The sequence below is a fragment of the Nycticebus coucang genome, chromosome 7 (assembly GCF_027406575.1).
Source record: "Nycticebus coucang isolate mNycCou1 chromosome 7, mNycCou1.pri, whole genome shotgun sequence".
NCBI classification, from domain to species: Eukaryota; Metazoa; Chordata; class Mammalia; order Primates; family Lorisidae; genus Nycticebus; species Nycticebus coucang.
Window position 1 is genome coordinate 124,878,446 of NC_069786.1, and position 25,984 is coordinate 124,904,429.

At 37.7% G+C, this 25,984-nt stretch overlaps 1 protein-coding gene across 4 annotated transcripts; it reads left to right on the plus strand.

Annotated features, from left to right (window-relative positions):
• The first annotated feature begins 1,021 nt into the window (after nucleotides 1-1,021).
• On the plus strand, nucleotides 1,022-25,021 carry CCL20 (C-C motif chemokine ligand 20). Of its 4 annotated transcripts, none has more exons than XM_053597510.1 (5): nucleotides 1,022-1,158; nucleotides 21,374-21,811; nucleotides 22,929-23,043; nucleotides 23,757-23,834; nucleotides 24,541-25,021. In XM_053597510.1, exons 2-5 carry the CDS (start codon nucleotides 21,733-21,735, stop codon nucleotides 24,560-24,562), a joined length of 294 nt encoding a protein of 97 aa, XP_053453485.1. In that variant the 5' UTR covers nucleotides 1,022-1,158; nucleotides 21,374-21,732; the 3' UTR covers nucleotides 24,563-25,021. The 4 variants fall into 4 exon arrangements, with proteins under 4 accessions (XP_053453485.1, XP_053453484.1, XP_053453488.1 ...); XM_053597509.1 differs by lacking the exon at nucleotides 1,022-1,158 and adding an exon at nucleotides 5,947-6,011; XM_053597513.1 differs by lacking the exon at nucleotides 1,022-1,158 and adding an exon at nucleotides 5,947-6,011 and having other exon boundaries at nucleotides 22,932-23,043.
• Nucleotides 25,022-25,984: the final 963 nt, after the last annotated feature.

The window sequence follows — 25,984 nt, forward strand, 5'->3', positions numbered from 1 at the left end:
TTGAACCTCTAAGCACCTTCTGTAAGGTGGTAAGCAGACAAGTACAGGGTAATACACACAGGTGATCATGTCGGACGGAGAACAACACTCCTTGGGAGTTCAAAGTATTGTTTTATGCAATTATGGAAATAGCCTTGGAAAAGTAGCCTTTGAATTAGATCTTGAATGATAAATGGGACACGAATAACTAATAACTGGGTCAGAGTTACTCCGAGAATGAGGGAAGACACACTAAAGAAAGACCCTTAGTTCCACGTGCCCATCGTGCCGGGTGAAGGACGAGACAAGAGAGGTTCTTGGGTTTTCCAAAGATTTCTTGGGATGATAGAATTGCACGTGAAGAGGTGTGGGCAGGGCTCCAAAAAGTGAGGACTCTCCCTTCTTCTGAGGGTTTCCCAAAACCCATGGATATGAGGGTATGTGTGGTGAATGTTGTCCACTCTAGTTGTCTTCACGGGGGGGGGCAGTCCGAATCCAATGTCCTGGCTCCAGGAAGGATGAGTTTAGGAATCTCCAGGGAGGGAAGCTCAGTCAGTCCCTTTGTCTTCCACTCTTGGCTTCATCTTAGCTTGAGCTGACCCATGTTCTGCATTCATTTTCCTAAGCAATGTCTTCCACCCACCTCACCTCCAAGTCCCCGTTTTGAATCACACTGACTTTTCCTCCTGCATCTCCATCTTACCTCCAGTGCGTTGTCGGTTTTAAGAATCTCTTCTTGAGTCCCTGTGTGAATTTCTCTGTGAGTGTCATTGCCCTGAAGAAGGGGATCAGGTGTGATCCTGCTAAGTTGCAGTGAGTCACTCCTGAGAACTCGATTTGGTTCAAGTTGGAAAGCATTTACTGAGACTCAATGATGATAGATTACTTTCTACTCCAAAGTCAAGTCTCTTCTTGCATACAGGAAATGGTAAATAGGTCAAGAGAAAGGCAAAACCAAGAAGTGAGCAATCACCAAACTGTAAGAGTTGAGGCAAAGGAGGAAGCTGGTGGAATCCTCGTCGGCTCTCCAGGCTAAATGGCACACATGCCCAGGAAAATTTTGTAGGCTGGTGTCATGCACACTGTGGGTGGATTGCAAATTTTTTTGGAATGAAAAATAGAAGCGGGTGTGACTTTTTAGATTCATTGCGCATAAGAAATGTCTACCGGTGGCAGGAGGTAGGTAATCTTACCACATCTATGGTAATCATACCATGTCGCTTGAGAATGTGATTTGTATTCATAACATGGTTTTCCCTTCCATTTCTAGAACGTATTTTCCCCACTTAGCCAAAGAAACCTTAACTCTGGTTTCTGCCTTAGACTTGAGATTAATAGTCAGGGGGAAAAAAATGAACAACTTCATTGCATCTTTTGTATACAATTTCCTGTATCACATTCCCCTATTTCACCACCTTCTCTTTCATAGCTTCGTATGAAAGCCATGGGCAGAGAATAGTTTTTAAATTTCGTTGTTCCCCCAGAAGTATTTCTAAGAGTAGATTTTCAATGGGTTGTTGGTTACCAGAATAACTTTCCTTTTAGAACTTTGTTTTATTGTTTCTCTTCTTTTTCTTCTTGTCCTCCCACTCCTTTTGCTCCCTCTGCCTTCTCTCTCTCTCTCTGCTACTGGGCTCAACTCTCATGTCAGCCACTTACTCCTTGTGACTCTGGGCATTTTACTCCACATTTCTTTGTTGCAAATTTCTCACTTGTCAAATGGCATTTATACTAGTCGTGAGAACATGCACACTAGATAATATTGTAAGATGAAACAAATTAATAAACATACAATAAAATACTTACAAAAGTATTTATAAAAAACTGTCCTAAGTTGCTACGCCAGTGCTTGTTCTGACTTACGTGGGGCTTTATGTTTTGACTTTCTAACAAAACCATATTCTTCTCAATCACTGGCCTGTTTCTTTTATGTCTTTGTCTTGACCACATGGCTTAGGGCGGTAGAAATAGAATCAATCATAACAATTGGATTTGGCTCATACTTTACACCACACAAAAATGCTTTCCCTTAGGTTGTCTTACCAGTCCTCTCGGTGAGTCTTGGATACATGTTTATTGCTAATTTTTAGATGCAGAAATGGAAGTTAAAACTTAGTGGGTGGGTCAGAGCCACATGGCTCGTGTGTGACCCAGGTGACACCAGAACCTAGTCCTTCCTATTGTTGGTGCAGTGTTATTCCCTCCAGGCAACCCAACCACATGGCAGATGTTCAGCAAGTGCTCTGTGTGTGCGTCCTCCACAGGCTGCTTCCGTACTCCATAGAGCAATCTGGCCCTGGTTACCTTCAGGGTTCATTTCTTATTGATACATGTTGGCCCAATTAAAATTCCTAAAAGATGAAATGTATCGGTCTTTCCAACGTCTTTTATTGCTATAAATTATAGAAAGCATCACATCCAATTTCTTCCTCTTCTTTTCTCATCCTTCAATGAAAGCTCATTAGATTTTGCTTTCAGGGTGCTCAAATTAATGCAAATTCTTTGCATTTCTGCACATGGTCGCTGACTTATGTTACTTATTGTGAAATTCATCAAGAGTCAGACTTCCTTGGAGTTGGAGAGATGAAGACTCTTTAGCCTGAATGATTTTTCTTAGTTGCCTTCATGCTAAAACAGACTTTCTTATTTGGAATGCCTGAAATTATGTGCTCGCACTACAACTTATTCTAAATTCCCCAAAGTCCATGGAAGAACTTGCTAATGTCTCTTCTATTGGGGGTAGAGTTTAGAAGTAAATACATGCATTTTAATCAATAAGTAAAAGGATTAACACATTTTCTAGAGCCGACTAAGCAAAATTCTACTCTCAGAAACCATTATTTGGGGAAGAAGAAAAAAAGAGAAGTAGAAATGGATGGAAAATATACTTATATTTTATGTGTACAAACTGATGGCCTATTTAAAAGGAATAAGAAAGAATAAGTGGGAAGAGAGAGGGGGAGAAATAAGAGGAAAAGAAGAGGAGGAAGGTGAGAAAAAATAAATGTAAATCTCCAAACAAAGCAGAAGGTATATTGAAATAAAATAAAATAAAATATGTTGAGAATAAGAGAAATGAATGAAGGAGACCTCTATGAAGGTAGTTCATATGTGATGCAGGCTCAGTGCTGTTTTGAGTTACCTATTCTCATTACTGTAATCATCTTTTAAAAAGTGATTCTGAATAACTATTCATTAATAACATGCAGTTTCAGGGTGGAAAAGTCTCCAGTGACTTTTGTGGTGAGAAATGCAATTTATTAGAATCATATTATAGTTTTCTTTTAAGCTTTTTATTCCTCCACTGGTCCTGATCATCCTTCAGCATGGGTTAAAAACTATCACCTAGACTTGACTCACATCTGGGAGCAGGTTCTTTCCTGGAAAACTTTGCCTGCAGGACACAAGTGTTGGAAATGATTTGAGAGGTTCCACTTGTGAGTCTTTATGAGGGGAAATCAGGAGTCTTCCAAAAGGGTGGAAACGTTTTAGAAGATGCTTATACTCAGTCACACAGGATGTATCATGTTGGTTGATCTTCATAAAAGTTTTGAAATTTGTTCTGGAGATGCTACATTGATTTTTATTTCAGTAGAGACCCCATTTTGTCCTGACTCACCTACCATCACTCACTCAAGCCCTCTTATATATGTCAAGCTTAGGTCAAGGTCTGTAGGACAGAGGCAAATCAATAATTCTCTTTAGTAATGGTCCCAAAGCTTTGGCCTTATTAGTGTCATTCCCCGGCTAGTCACTCTATCAGCCCACAATTAAAACATCTTTGGAACTGAGCCAAGGATTCATTTAATTTTTGCGATCTGCCCTACAGTCTTCAAGCTGATTGGTGGCTCTTGTCTTGAGATGGATGGCATGGTGGAACATTCCAGTTGCTTATCTGCTCCTATCATTGGGTTTACTCCTAATGGGCATCTGTGGGCCCTTAAGAAATGTGCCATAAATAGTAATGTATGTGGTTGGGAGTGACAAGGTAGCTCAGGATTTCATAGCCTAACTTCTGCTATGAGAAGAAAAGATAACTAAGATGACGTGATATCACCAGGTCCAAAGGAATGCTTGCTTAGGGCCATGGTGGTAAAAGGCAGGAAATTGTTTATAAGCTCCCTATCTAAACTGACTTGTTCTAAGCTGATGAAAATTGTAAAACGTACTACTGAGAGTTTATGGCCATGTCTTCTTACTGAGTGGAAATGAAGCTGCTAATTGATGAAATCTGTGAAAGAATTCTTTTATGTCATTGAATCGTATGATAGAACTTCCTGAAAAGAATGCGGGGAGCAAGTATTTGCATCTTTTATGATGGAGCAGCTGAGACCAGGAGAGCACAGTAACCTGCCCAATCAAACAGGGAGTTACTAATTTGGTTAATTAGCCATACTTTAGCCCTGATGAGACAAACGATCTGTGCTTCTAAAATGAACATGTTCTTCTAACCTGATATAAGCGTCTTCACTGTTAAATTCCCTAAAAGCTTCCTTGCCACACAAATTGTTTCCAGTCAGCTTTTGCTTACTCTATCCTGTAAATCCTAACACGAGATATAATATATTACTGATGTTTTCCTGGCAGAATTATGTTTTTTCTAGGGACATCCACAAAGTTAGGAAGACGGTGAAAATTTTGCAAGTCTTATGGTAATATTTTCTTGGAAGCCTGGTATGGGATATTATGAGAAATTGGGCCCATATTTCTCTTCCAGTGGCAATTTTTACTGGAAAGTACTAATGCTATAAATAAATTTGCTCTTTAAAGTCGTATTTCCAAGTTCAGTTTACTAGAAATTGAGATTCTTTTCATATGTGGTTGTAGAAAGAGTTTATCCTTTCCTTCTTAGAAACAATATGTATTCATTACAAAAATTGATAAATGTAGGAAAAAAATGTGAAAATTATAGGGAAAGCCTCCCACTATCAGAGATTACTTTTATTTTCATTTTGGTGAATTTCCTTTTAGTTTTAAAAAAATGCATGAATTTAAACATATGCAATTTCCCATAATGTGTTAAAAATACCTTTTATAATTTTATGTCCTATAGTCTCACTATCATTATGTCACTAGCACTTTTCCTATGCATAAAATGCTGACCAAATCATTAAATGGCAGCCTGCTCTTTAAGCCTGTGGATATGCTATGGTGATTTTAATCACTACTATTATAAAAAGTATTTGTGAATTTTTCATTTTCTTTCCTGTCCCATTGTGATGCAATGAACAGTTTTATATATAATTTTTATACACATTTCTGACTATATTCTTAATAGATACAGATTGCCTTAAATAAATGGTTACAATTAGACTGTCTAGAATCACTCTGGAAACACTTAATAAATGGACAGATGAACTCTTTTCTACAGAAGCACAGTCAACTTAAATAGACATAAATTTTTTATTCATGGCACACTAGACCTTGGAGTGTGCCCACGTGCTGGCCTTTCAGCTGATGCTATTCTTAAAGGCCAAAGGAGAATTCTTGGCTCTATGCTGAAGCTGCCTGCTCTAAAGGAACATGGGCCTCACGACAGATCTGTGCCTTGACTAAGCAGCATTCCTTAGCAAATTATTCTCTGCCTAGTCAGATGATTAGAGAGCTGGCTTCTATGCCAGCTTTGAGAAAACAGGCAGGGGAATTTTCAAACTTACAATAGGGAGCTACCAAGATTTCATCACCAGAGCAATTATCTCAGTTACATATTAAAAACCTTTGGTCTGTTAAATAAATACACTTAGTACCCAGAGGCTCCTTTGGAAAGTACGGGAGTGATAGGGGCTACGCTTGCCATTCTGTTGGTTCTTCTCTTCCAATTCTTCGATTTCCTTGGCAAAATATTTACTTTAAGAGTTCCGGGTGTGGTGTGTACATGTTACAGAGCATGGTCTCTTTGTGCCAGAAAAAAGTGAAAAGTCCCTAAGAGTTAGTGAAGCAGAGGCCAGGATGAATGCTGATAGCGCTGAGGCATTTGCCATATGTTTGGGACATATTTATAAGAAGATGTCATTGCCTCCACAAAGCCCCAGGTAAATTCATCTATTTTAGATCATTGTGAAATGTGCAGGGAATTGACTCTATCCAGTTAGAGATTTCTGGAAATAAGTTTTGTAATCTCAAAACTATTAAAAATAGACATATTTTTGACCGCCAAAATTTCAACTTCTTAAATGTATCTTAAGACAATAATTAGGAATACATATAAAGATTCATCCATAACTGTTCTCAATAGTACTATTTATAATAGTTGAAAAATCAGAGACAACTTAGGGAATTAAATCACGAATAACCATGCAATAGAAAACTGTATGACTCTTTGAAATGGAGGCATGGAAAGCATATTATTTTGAGATGAACAGAAGACGGTCTCCACATCCTTCAATGAAAAGAAGAAGTTCAAGAGAAATGTACACTACGATCTTGTGTATGTTAAATGTATGAATAGAAATAAGCCTTGAAGTTGTTGAAAATTTAACACTGTAATTCTCTCGACGGTGAGTTTATGATTAACCTTTGTGGTCCTCTTTTGACTTACTTTATTCTTTCAACAGAGTGTGTATTAGGGTAATTTTTTTTTTTTTTTTTTTGCAGTACAGAAAGAGATTTAAAACTCTGTTCTTTCTGTATTGTGCCTCATGGACTTCTTCTTTTTTTTTTTTTTTTTTCACCACCGTATCAAATTTATTATTCCAATGGCACTAACACAGCTGGAGTTGCTCATGGTCACACCACACAGGACTCCCTGCCTTCTAGAAATTACCTACCTGCACCTCATGGACTTCTTAACATTTCAAGATGAGGTAAAGTTTTATGCTACAAATTTTGTCTTTGTGATAAAATCTCCTTGTAAAGAAAAGACTAAGTATTAGCCATCACATTGAAACCATTGAAAAAAATTCAGGAGCAGGTGACAAACATGTAATCATTACATCATTCTCCCTGCCTCAAAGCCGGCATTCCTCTCTTTCCTTGATGTCCCACTCGTGAGCCTCAGAATCCTTCTCAACACATTTTATAAAAGACTGGCATCTATTTGCCACCTCAAGAAATTATCCTACTAGAGTCCATTGGAAAACTGTTAACGAGTATTTCTTGATTTTCCTTGAAATACTGTTATGAGGAAGCTCTTCTAAGCCAAGGAGCATGGCATTTCCCCTTAAGAAAAATACAAGGAATGCTTCAAAATGTTTAAAGATAAAAACTCCCTAATTTTAGTGTGAAAAATTCCAAATTAAATATGACAGTAGAAGAAATCAAGAATATTTTTGAGCTACAACAAATTACTCAGTGTACATCTGTTAATAGGGTAGACCTAGAAAATCCAGACGTCCTCCTGTGGATACACCATGGACATCTAGACAGACATCCAGCAGGAACAATGAATATTTTGATATCTTCTACGTACTTATCTCGTTTCTTAGAGGAATTTTAATCCCATGATGTTTTGTTTAGAATTTTAACTTGTCTTAAACTGAACTTCATGGCACAGATCTTGGCTAAGCCAGCAGGCTTCAGGTACTTATCAGTGACCCAGCAAAGAAAGGTCGACTCCGTTTGATAATACCAAAATTTGCAAAGTTGGTATTTCCTAAAAGACTTGAACATTTAAAGAACACAGTTATGTTGAAGGAACAAAGTTGTCCCAAAGGAGTCTTTTACTCAAAGGAAAATTTGTTCATAGGGAATTGACTGGCTTGGTTATGCAAATTATTTTGAAGTGGCAAGGAAGACTAATTAACTGGCTTCAAAATTCATCCTGGGAAATTCCTACTAAAACCTTTGAGCCCTCATATACATTGTTAATTAGAATTGCTTTCATGATGATGAACTTGTCTTGAAAGGAAGCCAAGTGTCTGACTTCCTCATGCAGTAGACACGGTATCAAAACGTTCATATATATAATGAAATATATACTTCATTATATAATATGTTTCATTATATACTATCTAGCAGCAACAAACATTTCGATTATGAAAATGTTGAACCTGTCAAATTAAAATTAAAAAAAGACAGAGTTGTGAAGTGTTTTTAAATAACGTGGCCTTCTTTCACAAGTGTAGGAAAATTTTGTTACGTATCTGTAACACGTCTCCTCCAGGGTAGCATAATCTTTCCAATATGACTTTTTGTAGTTTCTATTTCTTGTGGATATTTTGCATTTTATTTTTGACATTGAGAAGGAATTGTGATGACTCTTTTCAGATAATAAATTGTGTGATGGTAATAGTGAAGATTCTGTTATGTGTGTTAATAGAAAAACATGGAATAGAACAATTTGCCCCCTATTATATTAAGGTTCAGGTTTTTATTGGTAGGTATGTTTGATTTTTAGCTGAATTAAATATAAGATAATATTAAAAAATGGCTGGGTGGTCTCTAGAATGATTTTCTATTGGATTCCAATGAAATCCTCAGGATTGTGTGTGGTTTTAGCTGTACCTGAGTGACAGTGATCAGAACCAAGTTAAGACTGACGTGGGAGGAGAGGGGACTCTCTTCACTGGGCTGTGCTCTAGGCACTGTGGATGTGGCATGCCTGAACCGCACCTCCTGCTTCTCCTCTTCCCCAATAATCTACTCCTCCTTGAGAACTCCCCCAGCTGATTAAATCACACCACCATTCCCTCAGTTATTCAAGTCAAAGCATTTGCAGTTATTCCCAACTTTTCTCTTTTTTTCATAGCCAATATCCAATTCAAATACAATAACTGTTCTTTTTGCCTTCAAAATGCATTCCCATTTCAACTACTTCTGACCCTCTGCACCACACCCATGCTAGGATAAAGCAAGCCTCTACCTGCGTCCCTTCTGTTCCTCTCACAGCAGTTAGGGATGCTTTTAAAATTTGAAATCAGGGCACATTATTCCCCTGCACCCATTCATCAGTGGCGTTTCACCCCATCTCACTTAGGATAGTGAGCAGACTCCCCACCAAGGCCCAGGTCCTACCTCACCTGTCTCCCGGCTACCTCCTTAGGCTTCCTTCCTTCCTCTCCTCCCCTTGCCCCATCTACGCCATCCAGCACACTGGTCGCATTGTCCTTCAAACCTCTGAAGTGCTTTCTGTCTCAAGGACACAGCATTTGCTGTTTGCACCTCTTTGGAAGCTCTTTCCCCCACATATCTGTGTGGCCCCCTCTTTGACCTCACTCAGGTTTCTGTTTAATGTCTCCTCCATGGAGAGATTTTTGTCATCACCTTATTTAAAACGGCACCTGTGGACACTTTCTTCCCAATATTCTGTTAAATTTTGCCTCATAAAACTTTCATTACTTAAGATTAAATTATTTACATGGTTTTTTTAATTTTTTTTTTGAGACAGAGTCTTGCTCTGTCTCCTGGGCTAGAATGCCTTGGCCTCAGCCTAGCTCACAGCACCTCAAATTCCCGGGCTTAAGTGATCCTCCTGTCTCAGCCTCCTGTGTAACTGGGACTACAAGTGCCCACCACAATGCTCAGCTAATTCTTCTACTTTTAGTAGAGAGGGTCTTGCTGTTGCTCATGCTGGTCTCAAATGTCTGAGCTCAAGTGATCCTCCTGCCTTGGCCTCCTAGAGTGCTAAGATTACAGGCATGTGGCCAAGTTACTTCTTTGTTAATTAACTCATTTCCTGTCTCAGCTACTACAATCTAAGTTTCTTGAGAGTTGAGACTTTGTTTCACTTGCCACTTTATTTTTTGGTGCCCAAAACAGTCTCTAGCACAAATTAGGTTCATAATAAATCTTTGTTAAATTAACAAGTGAATTTCCATCCTTCCTCTTCAGTGAACAGTATAGTCCAGGTAAAGGAATCATCACTTGAGTGATAATAATCCACGTCCTTTATCTTTCCTCACTTTGTCCTGTCCTTCATGTATGTATGTGTGTGTATTTGTGTGTGAGTGGATGCTCGTGCATGTTTCCAAATTCAAGATGAGGCAGAGATTTTCAACAGCAGAAAAGTAGTGCCTTGAGCAGTTCCATAAATCATAGTTTCATTTAAATTGCACATGAAAGGTTAATTTCACCCCATGGTAGCGGTAGCACAGTGGCAAAAAAACCATTTTCTGGATGTTTGCAAAAAATGTTTCCATTTTCCCAATGTCAAAAACAAGCACCAATAGTCTACCTGCTGGGTGCTCCAAAGTCTTAGAAACATTATGTGGTGGACTTGTGTTAAGTTTTTATAATATTTACCATCAAGTGAAGGGAAAGACCAGTGTTTTAGTTGTTTAAAAAACAGTTGAGATAAAGGGTGTCAGTGAGAGGTAGACCTGGTCTTAAGGCTATTCTGGCCCACTGGCTGGCAGCGAATCCACCGTGCTGGGCATATTGGCTGCAAGGAAGAATGCCTGTGGGCTCTCTGCAGATGTTTTGCTGAACAGAATCCTTCAATCTACCAACGTCAACAGTCTCTGTTATGTAGTGCAAGGTGAGATACAGTGATTGGAACTTGGTCAGTATGAGAAAACTTACAATTTTTGGCAAAAAGTGTTTGGAGAAGAGGGAAAGAGACCAGCATCGTAAGGGAGGTGGTTACAGATCAAACTCTCACGCTTTGGGCCAAGCCCACCCCTGGCTTAGATGCCAGCACATCAGATACAGTCCTTCCACTGTATTGGTCAAGGCAGGGATGGTCTAACTTCTTCCTCAACTCCTTAGCCTTCTTAGGCCATCTTCAAACTTTTTGATAGCCTCATTTTGCTGTCTGCTGGGAGGGTAGGTGTTCCTCAGTCCCATACAGGAAAATTCAACTTACTTTGCATCTGCTAGTTACTGGTGTGAGTCCTGTACAGCCCTGCTGAGTTCTTCCTGGATGTAATTAACGGAGATCCCTCTGCTGTGACCCTACCCAGAAACCTGGGGAAACTGAAAAGTGTCCTAGTCAGGGTAAACAATGCCTGGCTATTGTGGAACATCCTCATGTTTCTTCGGAAGACTGGCGTCTAACCTACTCCCCTGTACGAATTTTATGAAATATCAGTTGACAAGTCCATGGTCTCTAATGCTGGGACAGAAGCCACAGGTAGAAGTCTTCTTTACTCTGAGGCCCTCCCTCTTGAGCTTTTGGCTGTCACTGCAGGTCAGAATGACAGCCCTTTGGCTATATTTCTCCTGACCTTCTCTTTTGTGATGATGACAGTATTTTTGGGCTTCTGTGTGAATCTCTGATCTTTTAGGCCTTGGTTTTCCTGGAACTGGTATATAAGTTTTCCTCAATACAGCTGCACAGTCTTGCAACATAATGACTTTATGGATGAAACTTTTGTCCTGAGATAAATGGTGCACATATGTGCAGACACGGCCTGTGGATATGCAAGGCATTCTGAAGACTTTTACAAAACCAGAGATTTGTGTTGTCCTCCTTGGGATGGGGAGGAATCATGTGACCTTAGCAAATGTGACAATTATTTCCTTAGTAGCCTCCCTTCAGCTGCTCTCTCTAAACTAGTTTACTTAAGGCATTTGTAGCAGGTGTCTCTGGAAACCCATGTCACATTCCCCTTTCCCACCACTCCATTTCAGCTGTAATGGACAGTTCCCAGCAACCTCAGATCTCCTCACACTGATCATGACCTGCCTGTGAGCTCTGCGTATCTTTTGCTCTGCGCCTTCTCTGAACTGAAGGAGAATGCTGGGCTACTCCCACTCACCCAAGTGGGGGTTAAAACTAGAGGGCGATTCATGTCCCTGGGGATTGTCTTCACCTAATGAGGGATGTGACCCGTTGACAAATGCTCTGTCTCTCATCCTCCACATGGATCATTCTGGAAGACAATTGTTTGTTTTTCAGGAGTTGCTGGTGGAACCAATTTCCCATTGCCCACAGAATGACCTTTAAAATTGTTCCTGCCTCCACTTCCCCGCCTCATTCCTGATTCCTGAGTTTATCTCATGAATATGTTACCTACATTTGAGGCTCTGCTTTCAGAGGGACTCAGACTAAGATGCTAAGAAACAAAATGCCTGATTGAAACAGTTTCGTGCAGTTTCAGACCGCTGCCTATTCTCTATCAAAGTGTGGTTTATTACTGTTATTATTATTTAGTGAATCTCTATAGTACCTCAATATAGTCCCAAGCCTGTCTGTAAGGTACGGCTGGTTCTATTACCTGAAGGAAATTCCAGGGAGGCTACTGATACGTAATATGACCCATTTCATAGTTAGAAAATAAACTCTTGAGAAGGAAATAAGAAAGAATATGATCTATTTGATAAGTAGACAATAAACCCTTGAGGAAGAAATGAGGAAGTCTGTATTGACCCAGGGAGGAGGTGTGATTTGAGTTTCACTCCAGTTCTTATGGCTTGACACTGGCTGAGTTGAATGTATCCCTGGCTTCAGGGTCCTCATCTTTAAAACTAAAATATTGAACTAAGTGGTTTCAAAGCTTTTCTATTTTAAGAATTGTATACTTTGGCCCACTTCAAGAAACATGGTCAGAACTATAAAATGCATATGTGTTGTGTTAATAACATAACCAAAAAATACGTTGGGGAGTTATCGGAATGAATAATACATGTACTTGGAAATGACCGTGATAATAGTCCAGGGATACCCTGTTTCTGAGACTTTTGCCTTACACATGCGAACAATGTAACCTAATTGTATGTGCCTTCATATTAATTGTAAATAAAATAATACATTTATTAAAGTAATAGAAAAAATAATTATATGGGAAGAATAGCAATGTGATTGATAGTTCATGTAAAAAGGCCTTTAAAAATTATAGTTAAAGACACTCAGCCTTTGTCTCCAGTGTATAATGGACAGGTATTTGAAATTTGAAAATGTGTTTATTGCACTGATACCTGCTGAATTAAAATTAAAAAAAATTATAATCATACATAAACACAATTTTATTGAAGCTTGATAATTTTTATAATTAATGATGGAAGATCATGTTTCTGATGTAATCAAGAAAAAAATATATAAGGTAATATAATACCTTATATATTCCAAATATTTTAACTTTGTTGGATTCTATGCCCTAATACTCTCCGAGATGGTTAAATTTCTCTGGTGTGTGAGTTTATAGAATTGTAGCCTCTGAATTTGCCCAGGTGAGACTGATGACCTCTCCTCACTATTGCCTTGGAAATCTTGAATTTAAACTTGAGCAGGATGTAGTGCAGTGATTTTCAGCTGCCATTTGGAAGTTCAAAGCACCGTAAATATATTCTTTTTTATTTTTATTTTTTTGAGACAGAGTCTTACTCTGTCACCCTGGATAGTGCCACAGTGTCATAGCTCACAGCAGCTTCAGACTCTTGGGCTCAAGAGATCCTCCTGCCCCAGTCTCCTGCGTACCTGGGACTACAGGCCCCCAGCACAACACCTGGCTAATTTTTCTACTTTTGGTAGAGATGAGGTCTCACTGTTGCTTAGGCTGGCCTCCAACTCCTGAGCTCAGGTCATCCACCCACCTTGGCCTCCCAGATCAACGTAATTTAAGTGTGCCTTGGAACTTTAACTATAGGTTCAAGTGTGCTGTGAGATAAAAAAAGATCCAAAAGCTCTGATGCAGTACATAACTTCCCCTCTTTTCCTACATTTTCATCTCCATGACCAATATTCTACCTCAGCAAAGCATCTAATAACATCATCTTCTTACCACTCCGTGCTAAGGAGTGACAATGAAGGCAGAATGTAGCTTTCAAACACCTCTCATAGGGATTTAAAAAGTTAAATAAGGGGGCGGCGCCTGTGGCTCAGTGAGCAGGGCGCCGGCCCCATATACCGAGGGTGGCGGGTTCAAGCCCAGCCCCAGCCAAACTGCAACAAAAAATAGCCGGGCGTTATGGCGGGCACCTGTAGTTCCAGCTACTCGGGAGGCTGAGGCAGGAGAATCGCCTAAGCCCAGGAGTTGGAGGTTGCTGTGAGCTGTGTGACGCCACGGCACTCTACCGAGGGCCATAAAGTGAGACTCTGTCTCTACAAAAAAAAAAAGTTAAATAAGATCTGTTATCTGTTTTTTTCTAGGACTGCTTACAGCACGCACATTTCTTCTCTGAAATACACCTGGGGCCTATCCTGGTGTAATTTTTTAACTGTCTCTCTCTCTCTCTCACACACACACACACACACACACACACACACACACACACACAGCCTTGGATGTTGCTGATGGAAGTAGGTATATGGTTTTTGTGTGTTGACGAGAGAGGTTTTGTAGGTTTGTTCTTAGGTTGAATTTGTATATGAATAGGAACAGGTACATTTACCCATCGCCTGTAATAGTCTCAGTTCATAAGTACAAGTCTTACATAGGTAGGATGTAGGTAACTGGGGGACTTCGTAAAAATTCAGTAATGATGTGTGTCAAGGAAATTATGTTTGAGATTCTGAACAAGAGGAACCTTTAGTATTTTTTTTTTAAAAGAATGTATTTGACATGAGTAAAAGAGAACATACGTGTGTCCCAGAGTGTAAATGATGAAACACACACACGAAGCTACACACTCATCAAAAAACTGTTCTGTGATAGCAAAACTGGAAACGATTTAAATTGCTTGAATCCACTGTCATTTCTCTGAACCATGGAATGCCATGTAACCATTAATAATCACTTTGTTGAACAGGAGCTGGGAACTGCTCTGGTAAAGGCTATCGAGGAAATATTTTAGGCATTTCAGGCTGCATAGTCTATATGCATCTATTCAGTCTTACATCATTGTGCTGACGTGGATTTACACAACATGTGTACGAGAGAGTGTGGTAGTGTTCCCACAATACCTCATTCACACAACAGGCAGTGGACTGTGCTTGACTTGTAGGTTGGCTGTAGTTTGTAGACCCCTGATTCAAAGAATATTTAATGTGTGATACAAGGCCCACAATGTATCTTTAAAAAACAAATAGGATGCACAGGCTTTTTAATAAAGAAACCATCTGAAAATAATTAATTAGAAATATAACAAAGTGTTCATTGTGATTCTTTTGAGATGTCAGTTCTCAATTAGGGGGGACACTGATGATGTGTGGAGACTTTTTTGTTTGTCACTTCCCTGGGGTGGGGAGACAGTGGTTGTGGCTGCCATCTGGAGAGTAGAGACTATGGACACTGCTAAACACCTGATACTGCCCCCTACAGCTCTGACAAGAAACAGTTATCCCGAACAAAATGTTGACAGCACCAAGGTTGAGAAGTCCTGGAATGGGGTGGGATTGGCGGGCATTTTTTTTGCCTATTCTTTTGTTCCTTTTGTATTTTCTACAGCAAATGTGTGTCTTCCTGCTAATTGGAAAATATACGTATATAAAAAATAACAGTGTACATATGAATGATTTCACTCCTAAAGGAGAGCAAGTCTAAACATGGGAGGCAAGAAATTATAAAAAGAGGACATTGGCAAAAGCCTGGGTTTTCAGAGACAGAGAACAAGTAAATGGTGTATAGTGGTCATCATTATTTTAGAGATTAAAGAATAGAAAGATGATGTGTACAATTCTGTGAGGTGACAGAGTGTTTTGGCATTGGTGGTAAGCGTATACCTTACAAACATAAGCTATAGTGTATTTATTCTAGCCACATTTTTTTTTTTTTTTGAAGCAGACAGGGAACGATTGCAGAAGTACCAGAACACTACTTTTGCAGGATACCTCCTGAAGCTGAAGTCAGTTGTTTCAACATTAATGAAAGGAAGTATTGTTTATATAGTTAAGAGTAAGAATAAGGAATGAGTTAAGTCTGAGATTTAGAAGGAAAGGGAGAAGTGAGGAAAAGAAGAACAAGATTTTTTGAAAACCTACTATGTGCTGTGAAATGTTTTATTAGCCCCACTTATGAGAAAAGATCTGAGATTCACTTTAAATTACTTGCTTGAAGTCACACAGTCAAGGATAGAGCTAAGGTTTGAATTCAAATGAATTCATATTTTTCCTAATATGCATACTGATTTTTTTTTAAATAGAGATAAATTTAAAATTCATAGTTCCTTGGTGAGTCAGCAGGTGCAATTAGAATGTTTGAATTTGGCATTAGAAAGGGACCTTCCTAATTACCATTCAAATCCAAGCCCAAACACTTTTCCCACACTCCTCCAGATAGGAACCTCATCCCTTGTGTAGACAGAGCCAGCTCTTGGTTGATCTCTGATACAGCATTTTCTAAGGCTCCACCATAGTATACTTGCTTTTTCAACTGTGTTGTTTCCTGGAATGAGCTCCCCCTGGTAGGAACCAGGTGTCCAGTTTTCTTGCTTTCACGGTACATTCCCTACTAAAATAACTTGTACCAAACAGGTCCCCAGTGAATGCTGTTTTAGAATTTTTTTTTTTTATTGTTAAATCACAGCTGTGAACATTAGTGCAATCAAGGGGTACAATGTGCGGGTTTCATATACAATCTGAAATATTCTCATCAAACTGTTCAACGTAGCCTTCATGGCATTTTCTTAGTTACTGTATGTAGGCATTTGTATTCTGCATTTAGTAAGTTTCGCCTGTACCCGTGAATGCTGTTTTAGAAGGCACTGTCAGTATCACCCAGAAAAATTGTTATAGTATTCCTGTAATAGTATTTACAGAATTCCAGTAATGTTAAAAAGAGATGGATGCTCAGTTTTGTAAGCATGGCCTGTTTTATGTTCATCTGTCATAGAAAGGGAAGGAGAGTTGAGAAACTTTTAAATGAGTACATTTTGTTAATTTCTATGATAATGTTTTATACAATATGAATATGGCACTTACCCCATGTTGCCTCGTCTTCCAGATTTTTGTGTGTGTGTGTTGACTATCTTCTTCTAAGTTCCCTTGAAGGCAGACGTCATGTTCTAGCCATCTATATATACTACCAAACACTTCCCACGTAAGACATTTCCCATTTGTCAAAAAGATTTGACAATCTTTTCTGGAAATTTAGACAAGAAAAAGATACTGCGACTCTGGTATATGTATGAAATTAGGACTTATTGGGAATGTACTTGAACTATTTATAAAGAATGGCTGGATATATATTCTAGTGCAATAAATAGCAACCTTTATTAGATTAGGTTTGAAAAAAAAATTTTTAATGTTAACTTTCTTATTAGTACATTTGCTGAGGGTTGACTGACCAAAAAAGGAAAACAAATACAAAAACATTTTAGAAAGTTTTTAAATAACAAATACGGAAATATAGAATGAGAGATGTATCAAAACAAGCCCAAGGAAATAAAATTTCAATCAATACTAAAACAAGCCAGACCTTTTTATTGCTGTTAAAGAGAGAAGAAAAGAGGTATGTGATTAAGATATGGCAGAGAGGGAGAGAAGAGGAGAAATGACAGAAATGGAGGAAGAAGGAGAAATGAACATAAATTTCAAGCAACCAAGAACGGTAATAAATGAAAGAAAAAAGGATCTGGGCCGAGTGAGTGTTAGACAAAGGAAGATGGAGAGTTCCTTTTGTTATTGTTGTTATCAGCTTTGTTGAGATGTAATTGGCATACCATAAAATTTACCCTTTTAAATTACACAATTCCACGTGTTTAAGTATAGTCACAAGGTTGTACAGCCATTGCCTATTATCTATTTTTAGATTAGAAACAAAAAGCCCTATCTACCCATTAGCAGTCACCCTGTGCCCCTCTTCCTTCCCTGGACATCCCAGTCCAGCCCTAGACAATCACTACTCCACTCCTCATCTCTACAGATTTGCCAATTCTCAATCTTTCACGTACTTACAGGTATTCAATATGTGGCCTCTTCATGGAATATAGTGTTCTCAAGATTCAACCACTTCATTGTTTCTGTCAGTATCCTCGTTACTTTTTACCCCTGAATGATATTCCATTGCTTAAATTTGTCATATTTTGTCTATCTGTTCATCAGTTGAAACATGTGAATTGTTTCTGCTTTTTGGTTATTATGAATAACACTGATGTCAACATTTGTGTACAAGTTTTTGTGTGGACTCACATTTCACTGCTCTTGAGTATGTGGCCGGAATTAGAATTGCTGGCTTATGTAGTAGCTCTATGATTAACCATTAGAAAAATTGGTAAATTGTTTTCCAAAGTGACTGCACAACATTTAATTCTCATCAACAGTGTACGAGGATTCCAACTTCTCTACATCATCATCATCACTTATCATTTGTCTTTTTGGTTATAGGCATCCTAGTGGGTGTGAAGTGGTATGTGACGGTGGTTTTTATTTGTAATTACCTAATGACTAAAACTGTTGATTGAGCATCTTCCATGTGCTTGTTGGACATTTATATACCTTCTTTGAAGAAATATCTATTGAGCCAATTTGTTCATTTGTAATTGGGTTATTTATGTACTTAATTTTGATTTGTAAGCGTTCTTTTTATATTCTGGATACAAGTAAAAATACCATATCAGACACATAATTAGCAAATATTTTCTTCCTTTTCATGGGTTGTCCATATCACATTTTTACAGTATCCTTTGAAGTACAAAAGGGTTTAGTTTTGATATAGTCCAGTTTATTCATTTTTTATTTTGTTGCCATTGTATCTAAAACATTACTGCCCAACCCAAGGTCATGATGATTGACTCTTATGTTTTCTTTTAAGAACTTCATAGTTTTAATGATTATTAGCTCTATGATCTATTTTGAATTAATTTTTGTATATGGCATGAGGTAAAGGTCTCACTTCTTTCTTCCACATGTGACTATACAGTCATATCATTTTTTGCAAAGAATGTTCCTTCTTACTTTGAATGGTCTTGCCACTCTAATAAAATTAACCATAGATAAGGGGATTTATTTTTCAATCGTATGTCATTGATCTATGAGTTTATTTGTATGCCCATACCACGTGTTTTGATTAGTGTAGCTTTGTTGTAAGTTTTGGAATCAGAAAGTGTGAGCCCTTCAAATTTAGTCTTCCCTTTCCAAGAGTGTTTTGACTATTCAGGAAACCTTGCAATTTCATATGAATTTGAGTATTGAATTTTCCTTCTCTGCAAAGAAGACAGCTGGGATTCTACTAGGAATTATGTTGATTAGAAGTGGTGAGAGCAAATACCCTTGTCTTGTTCATGATCTCAGAGGGAAAGCATTAAATTGTACAATATTTAGTGTGATAAGTTTCGAGGTAGCCTTAGATAATCTTTATCAGGTTGAGAACTTATTTACTAGTCCAACTTTGTTGAGTGTTTTTATCAGGAGAAGGTGTTGAATTTTGCCAGTTGCTTTTCATATGGTTTATTTCTTAATCTATTAATATGTTGTGTTATATCCCCTGGAATAAATCCCACAGGTTATGGCATATGATCTTCTTCATATGCTGTTAGATGCAGTTTGCTAGCATTTTCTTGAGGAGTATTGTGTTTGTATTTATAAGGGATTTTGGTCTGTAATGTTCTTCTCTTCTGATATATTTGTCTTATTTTGGTATTAGAATAATGCTTTCCTCAAGGAGGAAAATGAGGATAGTTGAATGATTTAAAAAGTGTTCTCTCTTGTTCAAACTTTTATGAAAAGTTTGTGAAGGATTGGGCATTAATTCTTCTTTGAATATTTGGTAGAATTTTTCAGTGAAGTCCTGGAATTTTCTTTGTGAAAAAATTTAGTTTAATTAATAATGCCTACTTGATATTTTTAGATATTAGAGATTCATTTAAATTTTCTATTTTCTTTTTGAATCAGGGTCAATACTTGTGTCTTTACTCTCTGTTCTCTAATTTGTTGGTATATACTTGTTCATGGTATTCCTTTATAATTCCTTTTTTAACCACTGCTCTAATTTTTGTTTCTTCGCTTTTACATTCCTTGCATTTAGCTTGGTCTGCTTTTATGTTGTTATTGTTGTTATTTCTTAAGGTAGAAGGTAACGTTATTGATCTGAGATAGTCCTCTTTTTTTAAGATGCTTACAGCTATGAGTCTCCCTCTGAGCACTGCTTTTGCTGCATCTCATAAATTTTGGTGTGTTGTGTTTTGTTTCCATTCATTGCAATTTTTTTCTACTTCCTAGTGATTGTTTTCTTTGATACATTGGTTATTTAGGAATGTGGTGTTTAATTTTTACATATTTGTAAATTTCCCAAATTTCCCTCATTTATTTATTTCTGATTTAATTCTACTAAAGTTTAAAAATATGCTTTATGTAATTTCAATCCTTTTAAATTTATTAAGACTTATTCTATGGCCTAGCATATGACTTATCCTGGAGGTTGTTGCATTTACACTTGATAAGAATGCCTATCCTGTTGTTGTTGGGTGGAGTATTCTATAGATACCTTGTTAAATCTAGTTTTCCCATGGTGTTGTTCAGGTTTCCCATTTCTTGTGAATCATCTGTCTAGTTTTCTATCAGTTATTGAAAGTATGGTGTTAAAGCTTTCAACTTCTATTGTTGAATTTTGTATTCCTGCCTTTAATTTTGTCAGTTTTTGCTTTATGCATTTTGGGGTGCTGTTGTCAGGTGTATATACGGTCATAATTTTTGTATCTTCTTAATAGATTAATCCTTTTTAATTACAAAAGTCCCTCTTTACTGCTAATAACTTTTTTTTTGTTTGTTTTAATATCTATTTGGGGCTGGCTGCAGTGGCTCACACCTATAATGCTAGCACTCAGGGAGACCAAGATGGGTGGATTGCTTGAGCTCAGGAGTTAGAGACCAGTTTGAACAAGAGGAAGACTGCGTCTCTACTAAAAAGAGAAAAATTAGCTGGGCATTGTGGCAGCTACTCAGGAGGCTGAGGCAGAGGATCACTTGAACCCAGGTGTTTGAGGTTGCTGTGAGCTATGATCATGCTATGGCACTCTACCCAGCGTGACAGAGTGAGACTTGGTCTCAAAAAAAAAAAAAAAAAAACATCTATTTTGTCTGACAGAAGCATGATAACTTTAGTTCTCTTTTATTTACCATTTGGTGTATCTTTTCTTTATCTTTTTACTTTCATCTTCTGCAGGGCTAGTGAACAGTTCTTATTCTATCACTTAAGTTAGGGATTTACATTATCCTTTTATCATCTGACATTTATTTTGCTGATTACTTACCTCTGATACATTTTATTTCTCAATCTCTCTGAGGCTCTGTATGGAGTTATATAAGTACATCATCATGAAGAGTTAAAAGCAGGTGGAAATTATTTTCTAAGCTGCAATATTGATTAGACCCATGTAAATGTATAAGATCATAGAAGAGTTGACATCAAATCAAGGTGAAGTTGAGGCTTGAGTCTTACTTAAGAGTTGGTGTTTCCCACTGTAATTGGGAACATTATCATTGTTATATTCCATGCTCTGAATGCCTAGAAATTCAGGATCCTCTTTGTGACGGGTGAACTTCTGCCACACAATTATAAATGTGTGCCTGAGTATTCCTGGCATCTCACCTCATCCTCTCTCTCCCTAACTGGCTCTGGAAAGCAAAAATGGGATAAGAAAGGAGTATTAGAATGTTCCTGTGGGGGGCTGACCTTTATTACTGTTAATCCTCTATTTTCAGAGATGAAGGAGATTAAGTTGAAATTAGACAGAAGTCTTTTCTGGACCACAGAGCTGAGCTGCTTTTCCTCTTTGCAAATCCAAGGGACTTAACAGGATTTTTTCATTCTCAATGTCCCCACCCCTGCCTTGACCTTCACACCTTCCCAACATTAGGGAAAGGCAGGAAGTTTTCCTTGTGGGTTTGTTTATGATGACATGATGGGACAGGTTGATCAATGGGGAAAACCCCATGTAGAACACGCCTTCAGTGTATGTTCCTAATATAAGAAGAGCTCCATCCTGGGCTGCTATCAGAACATAACAGCACTTCCAAGGCACTGGGTACCCAACTGAGAAGATCTACTCTTTGAGCTGAAAATGATGTGCAGTTGGAAGAGTTTTCTCCTGGCTGCCTCCGTGACAGTGCTTCTACTCCACTTCGGTGGTGAAACAGAAGGTAAGTGTTGCTCTTTCTGCTAGCAGAGGAGGAAGAATAATTTTTATTTTTCTCTAAGCCTTTAACTCAATTGGGGGGCTCTAAGGAATTGACAGCTGTAGGAAAGTATGCAAGAGGGAGGGATGGAAGTTGTCAGATCATTGGTGAGGGGAGGAGAGAGAGTTACTGCTACCAAGCGGGCTTTTCTCTGCTGTCAATCCTAGGAGATTTGAGAGTAGTGGGCTCTTAGAGACCCCTGAACATCAGGACAAGGCCAAAGTGCTGTTTTGGGGAGTGATATAATTTGCCTATAAATGGGGTCATTCTGAAATGCAGAGGATAATCCCACTTCTCTAATTTTCTTACCTCTGAACTAAATAGTTTTAGTAAAGTTCAAAACTCGTCCTTTAGGGGCACAGTATGCCACCTGATCTCATTGCCCTTCACAAGGTCCTGGGGACATTGCTTGACAATTTTGAGATAACATTAATCCCTTGCTTTGTAGCAGGTTGAAATTTAACTCAGGGGAGTGTCCAAGTATTGTGTCATTACTGAGGAGTATATCACTTTTAGCAACAGGTGCATTCCTGGAAATGCATGTCTTGAACTTTTATGAATGAAATCAAAAGTTCCCATTAACTGACATTTCAATTTCAAAGTGCTTTAGCTCCGATGAATCTTATTTTCCTTTGTAACCTCACGTGTTGTAATCAGTAGACAGATAATAAATTGTCTGCCAATTGATTTATTTTCTGAATTGAACGGATCTCTCTAAGAATTTCTTCAAGCAGTGAGGGAAGGGTGCCCATAGTTTTGAGTGATGATAATAAACTGAAATGAAACATCAATTTCTTACTAAAGAAATTTCACTTATGGTAAGTTATATGTTTCTGAACTGTTACTGAATGAAAACTTCCCAACACACCAACTATTTTTTAAGGGAACTGGAATCTATGTTACAATGGATCTGGGTGACCTAATGCAGGTTTCAAGGACATTGGACCTCTTCCTCTAAGTATTTTATTTACCATGTAGATTAAATTTACTAGATTTTTCACAACTTGTGGGAGAGTTTTGTAATAGCAATCACGGGATAAGTTTATTTACATGTACTCAATACCTTTCATTTCTCTTTTAGCAGCAAGCAACTTTGACTGCTGTCTCCGATATACAGAAAATGTCATTCATCCCAGATACATTGTGGGCTTCACACAGCAACTGGCCAATGAAGCTTGTGACATCAATGCCATCATGTACGTTATTAATTGATTTTAACTCAATCGTATCACAAATACATGGGAATTTCAGATATAAAAATGTTTTGCTTTTTGGAGTTTTCTTAAGAAATAACTGATATGGCAAAGAGAGCTTTATTTCGATAATACATGCCTTCTTCAAAGTTCACTTTAAATAGGACTTGGACAAGGCAAAAGAGCTTAATTATTTTTCTAAAAAGGAACATAATATAGGCAAAAACCACTTCCTAAGATAAACTGATAGGCTATTAAAATGCTATCTCAGGAAAACATGAAAGACATATATTTTGAAATGAGCATCTTTTATAGAAAATTGTTGTGGCTCATGGTAAAATCTTAGACTAACTGTACCATCACATATAATGTTCTTGATTTACATAGAATATTATATTTTGGAAGTATATATGTTACTGATCAGATACGTACACATTTCAAGTAATCACCAACATTGAATGACACATGCGGGGCTTCCTCTTCCTGCCATTGTACAATCATTTGTGACAGTGCAGAGAAAGTCAGGAAGAAACGCTTTCATTTTACATCAAGCTTTATAAGAAGCATTTTTATTGTGTTTGTATTTTACCTTACCTCTTTAGCTGACATGTTTAGTATGTAGAGAAATCAACTGGAATATAAAATTTCCATTGCATGTTCTGTGAAAAAAAATTTTAAAGCTTGTTAAACACAAATCAAATTTTCTGATTTTTCAGCTTTCATACAAAAAGAAAATTAGCCGTGTGTGCAGATCCAAAGCGGATTTGGGTGAAACAAGCCGTGCGTATTCTCAGGTATAGAACACTGATCGATGACCAATGAACCTGCCTCCAAGTGTTTGAGAAAAATAAGTGTGAAGGGTTGAGCCATAGACTTGCTGGGGTTTTTTTTTTTTTTTTTTAATTTTTTTTCTTTGTCTAAGTGTTGTGGAATTTTTAAAGGGGAAGTTTGAGTTGGGCCATGACAAAAAAATGCATTTTTTTCTATTATTTTAAATGCATTTTATTTATAAATGCATTTTCTTCATTATTATTTTAATTTAGTTATTTTTTGACACGAAGTATTAGATTTCTCTATGTATTAGATAGTCACTGGCTGCTTAACTCGGCAAAGATGTCTCCCATTTACATAATTTGAAGACTACCTAATGTTTGTTTGTTTGTTTAAAAACTGAAAAATAAACATTAGATAGAAAGAGATCAGTGGTTCTGAGGATATTGATGATAAGGGACAGTAACATTTTATCAACGGACAGAAGGCACCTAACACCACTGTGCCATAAACACTGAACCTGGAAATACGAGATAAGTGTTCACCTTCTGTTTCTGTCAATAACTAGCTGAGTTACCAGTTTCTCATAGAGACTGAGCGGGTTGGCATCCTGGGATGACATTAAGGACATGTGAAGTGATGTTTAGGTACCAAAGCTACTCCCACCATTCGGCCACTTGATTTTGCTTACATTTTTCTTCTTCTTCTTCTTTTTTCTTTTCTTTACAGCCAAAGAGTCAAAAAGATGTAAAAAAAAGAATGCTTTTCTGGAATGGAATTGGACACAGCCCAAGAACAAAAGGAACCTATCTGGGGTTGGAGATTTCTTCTGCACCTCATTGAGGGTTTAGCACTTACCCAATTTGTGCCTCCTCGGACTTGTCCAATTAATGAAATTGATTCATATTGCATCATGGTTTGCTTAGTTTAAGCACCCTCTTAAAGTTAAACTCTATTTTGTGTTAAATTATTTATAGCTGTATGTTTTCTGTGTTGGCTATTTCATATGAATTTCCTATAAGCTACTTAGCTTAGTATAAGATATAAAATTATGTTTTAGGGAATAACCTTATGTGGGCTTTTTGGCAAGGAACAGCTATTTTTTTTAAACCTATTTAACATTCTTCTGTTTATATAGTTTTATGTCTTAAATTGTTGTAATTATCTTATAAAAGATAAAAATAATGATGAAACAAATATTGAAAATAAAAGAGCGAACCAAACAGTTGTTTGTTGATTATCTATTATTTGTTATCATGTGTATTGAAAACATTTAAAGGCATAAAAATATCAAAATTTTCTAAAAAATTATATTCTCCATTTCCTCTGTCTGTCTGCTCCCTCTGTCTCTCAGGGTCCTAGACTAGATTCTATTTGAAGTATATATACATGTATTTTTTTCTGTCTATAGTTATCCAAACCAAAATTTTTTTTAAAAAGAGATCTTATATCTGAGATTGATAGACTAGAGTTTGTTGATAAAACTTTTTTCACAAAAATAAAAAGTATGTCAATATATTCTCTGACTACAGGGACACAATAAGCATTTAGAACATACCTTAGGAAATCACTAAGTCCATTGCCCTGTTACCACCATGGTCCCAGGGACAGTCATCTGAGCGTAGGGACAGTCTCGACTTTGAAGTCCTCCTGAGTCATATTTAAGCAGTTTCCAAAAGGAAAATGATTACTCAGAGGATTTTTAGAAACTGCCAGTTCACTAACCAGCGAGGAGACTTGGAACATGTGAAATCTAGCAAGAATCTAGGAATGGGATGAAAGAAACCTGAACCAACGGAGTTGCTGTCACAACATTCATGCATCCAAGTTCACAGAGGGCCTCAGTCCAGCACTCTGGAAGATCTGCCTCAGATTCTAAAGGAAACCAAGGGTGACAGGAGGTAGGCGCCCTGATGATATGATGCAAAGTCCAGACACATAAATCCGTAAGGCAGTGCAGCAGAGGGTCATCTGACGTAGAGCCAAAAAGCAGTAAGTGGCTCCTCATGGCCCGAAGGTGTCTCTGTGGCCAGGAATAGCAACACTGAGTCATCAGGGAAAGTATGCCCGACATCCTGTTTGTTGATTCATCAAACACAGGTTTAGGACCTATTATGTATCAGGCACTGTGCCAAATGCTAGAGAGATAATGTGATTTGAGAGTTGGCCACTT

What these genes read in the sequence shown, in the direction of transcription:
- CCL20 (XM_053597510.1), top strand. Translation starts at nt 21,733, where the DNA reads ATGATGTGCAGTTGGAAGAGTTTTCTCCTGGCTGCCTCCGTGACAGTG. An exon ending in CTTCGGTGGTGAAACAGAAG is followed by an intron (nt 21,812 to 22,928) that starts GTAAGTGTTGCT and finishes TTTCTCTTTTAG; the next exon opens with CAGCAAGCAACTTTGACTGC. An exon ending in CAAGCCGTGCGTATTCTCAG is followed by an intron (nt 23,835 to 24,540) that starts GTATAGAACACT and finishes TTTTCTTTACAG; the next exon opens with CCAAAGAGTCAAAAAGATGT.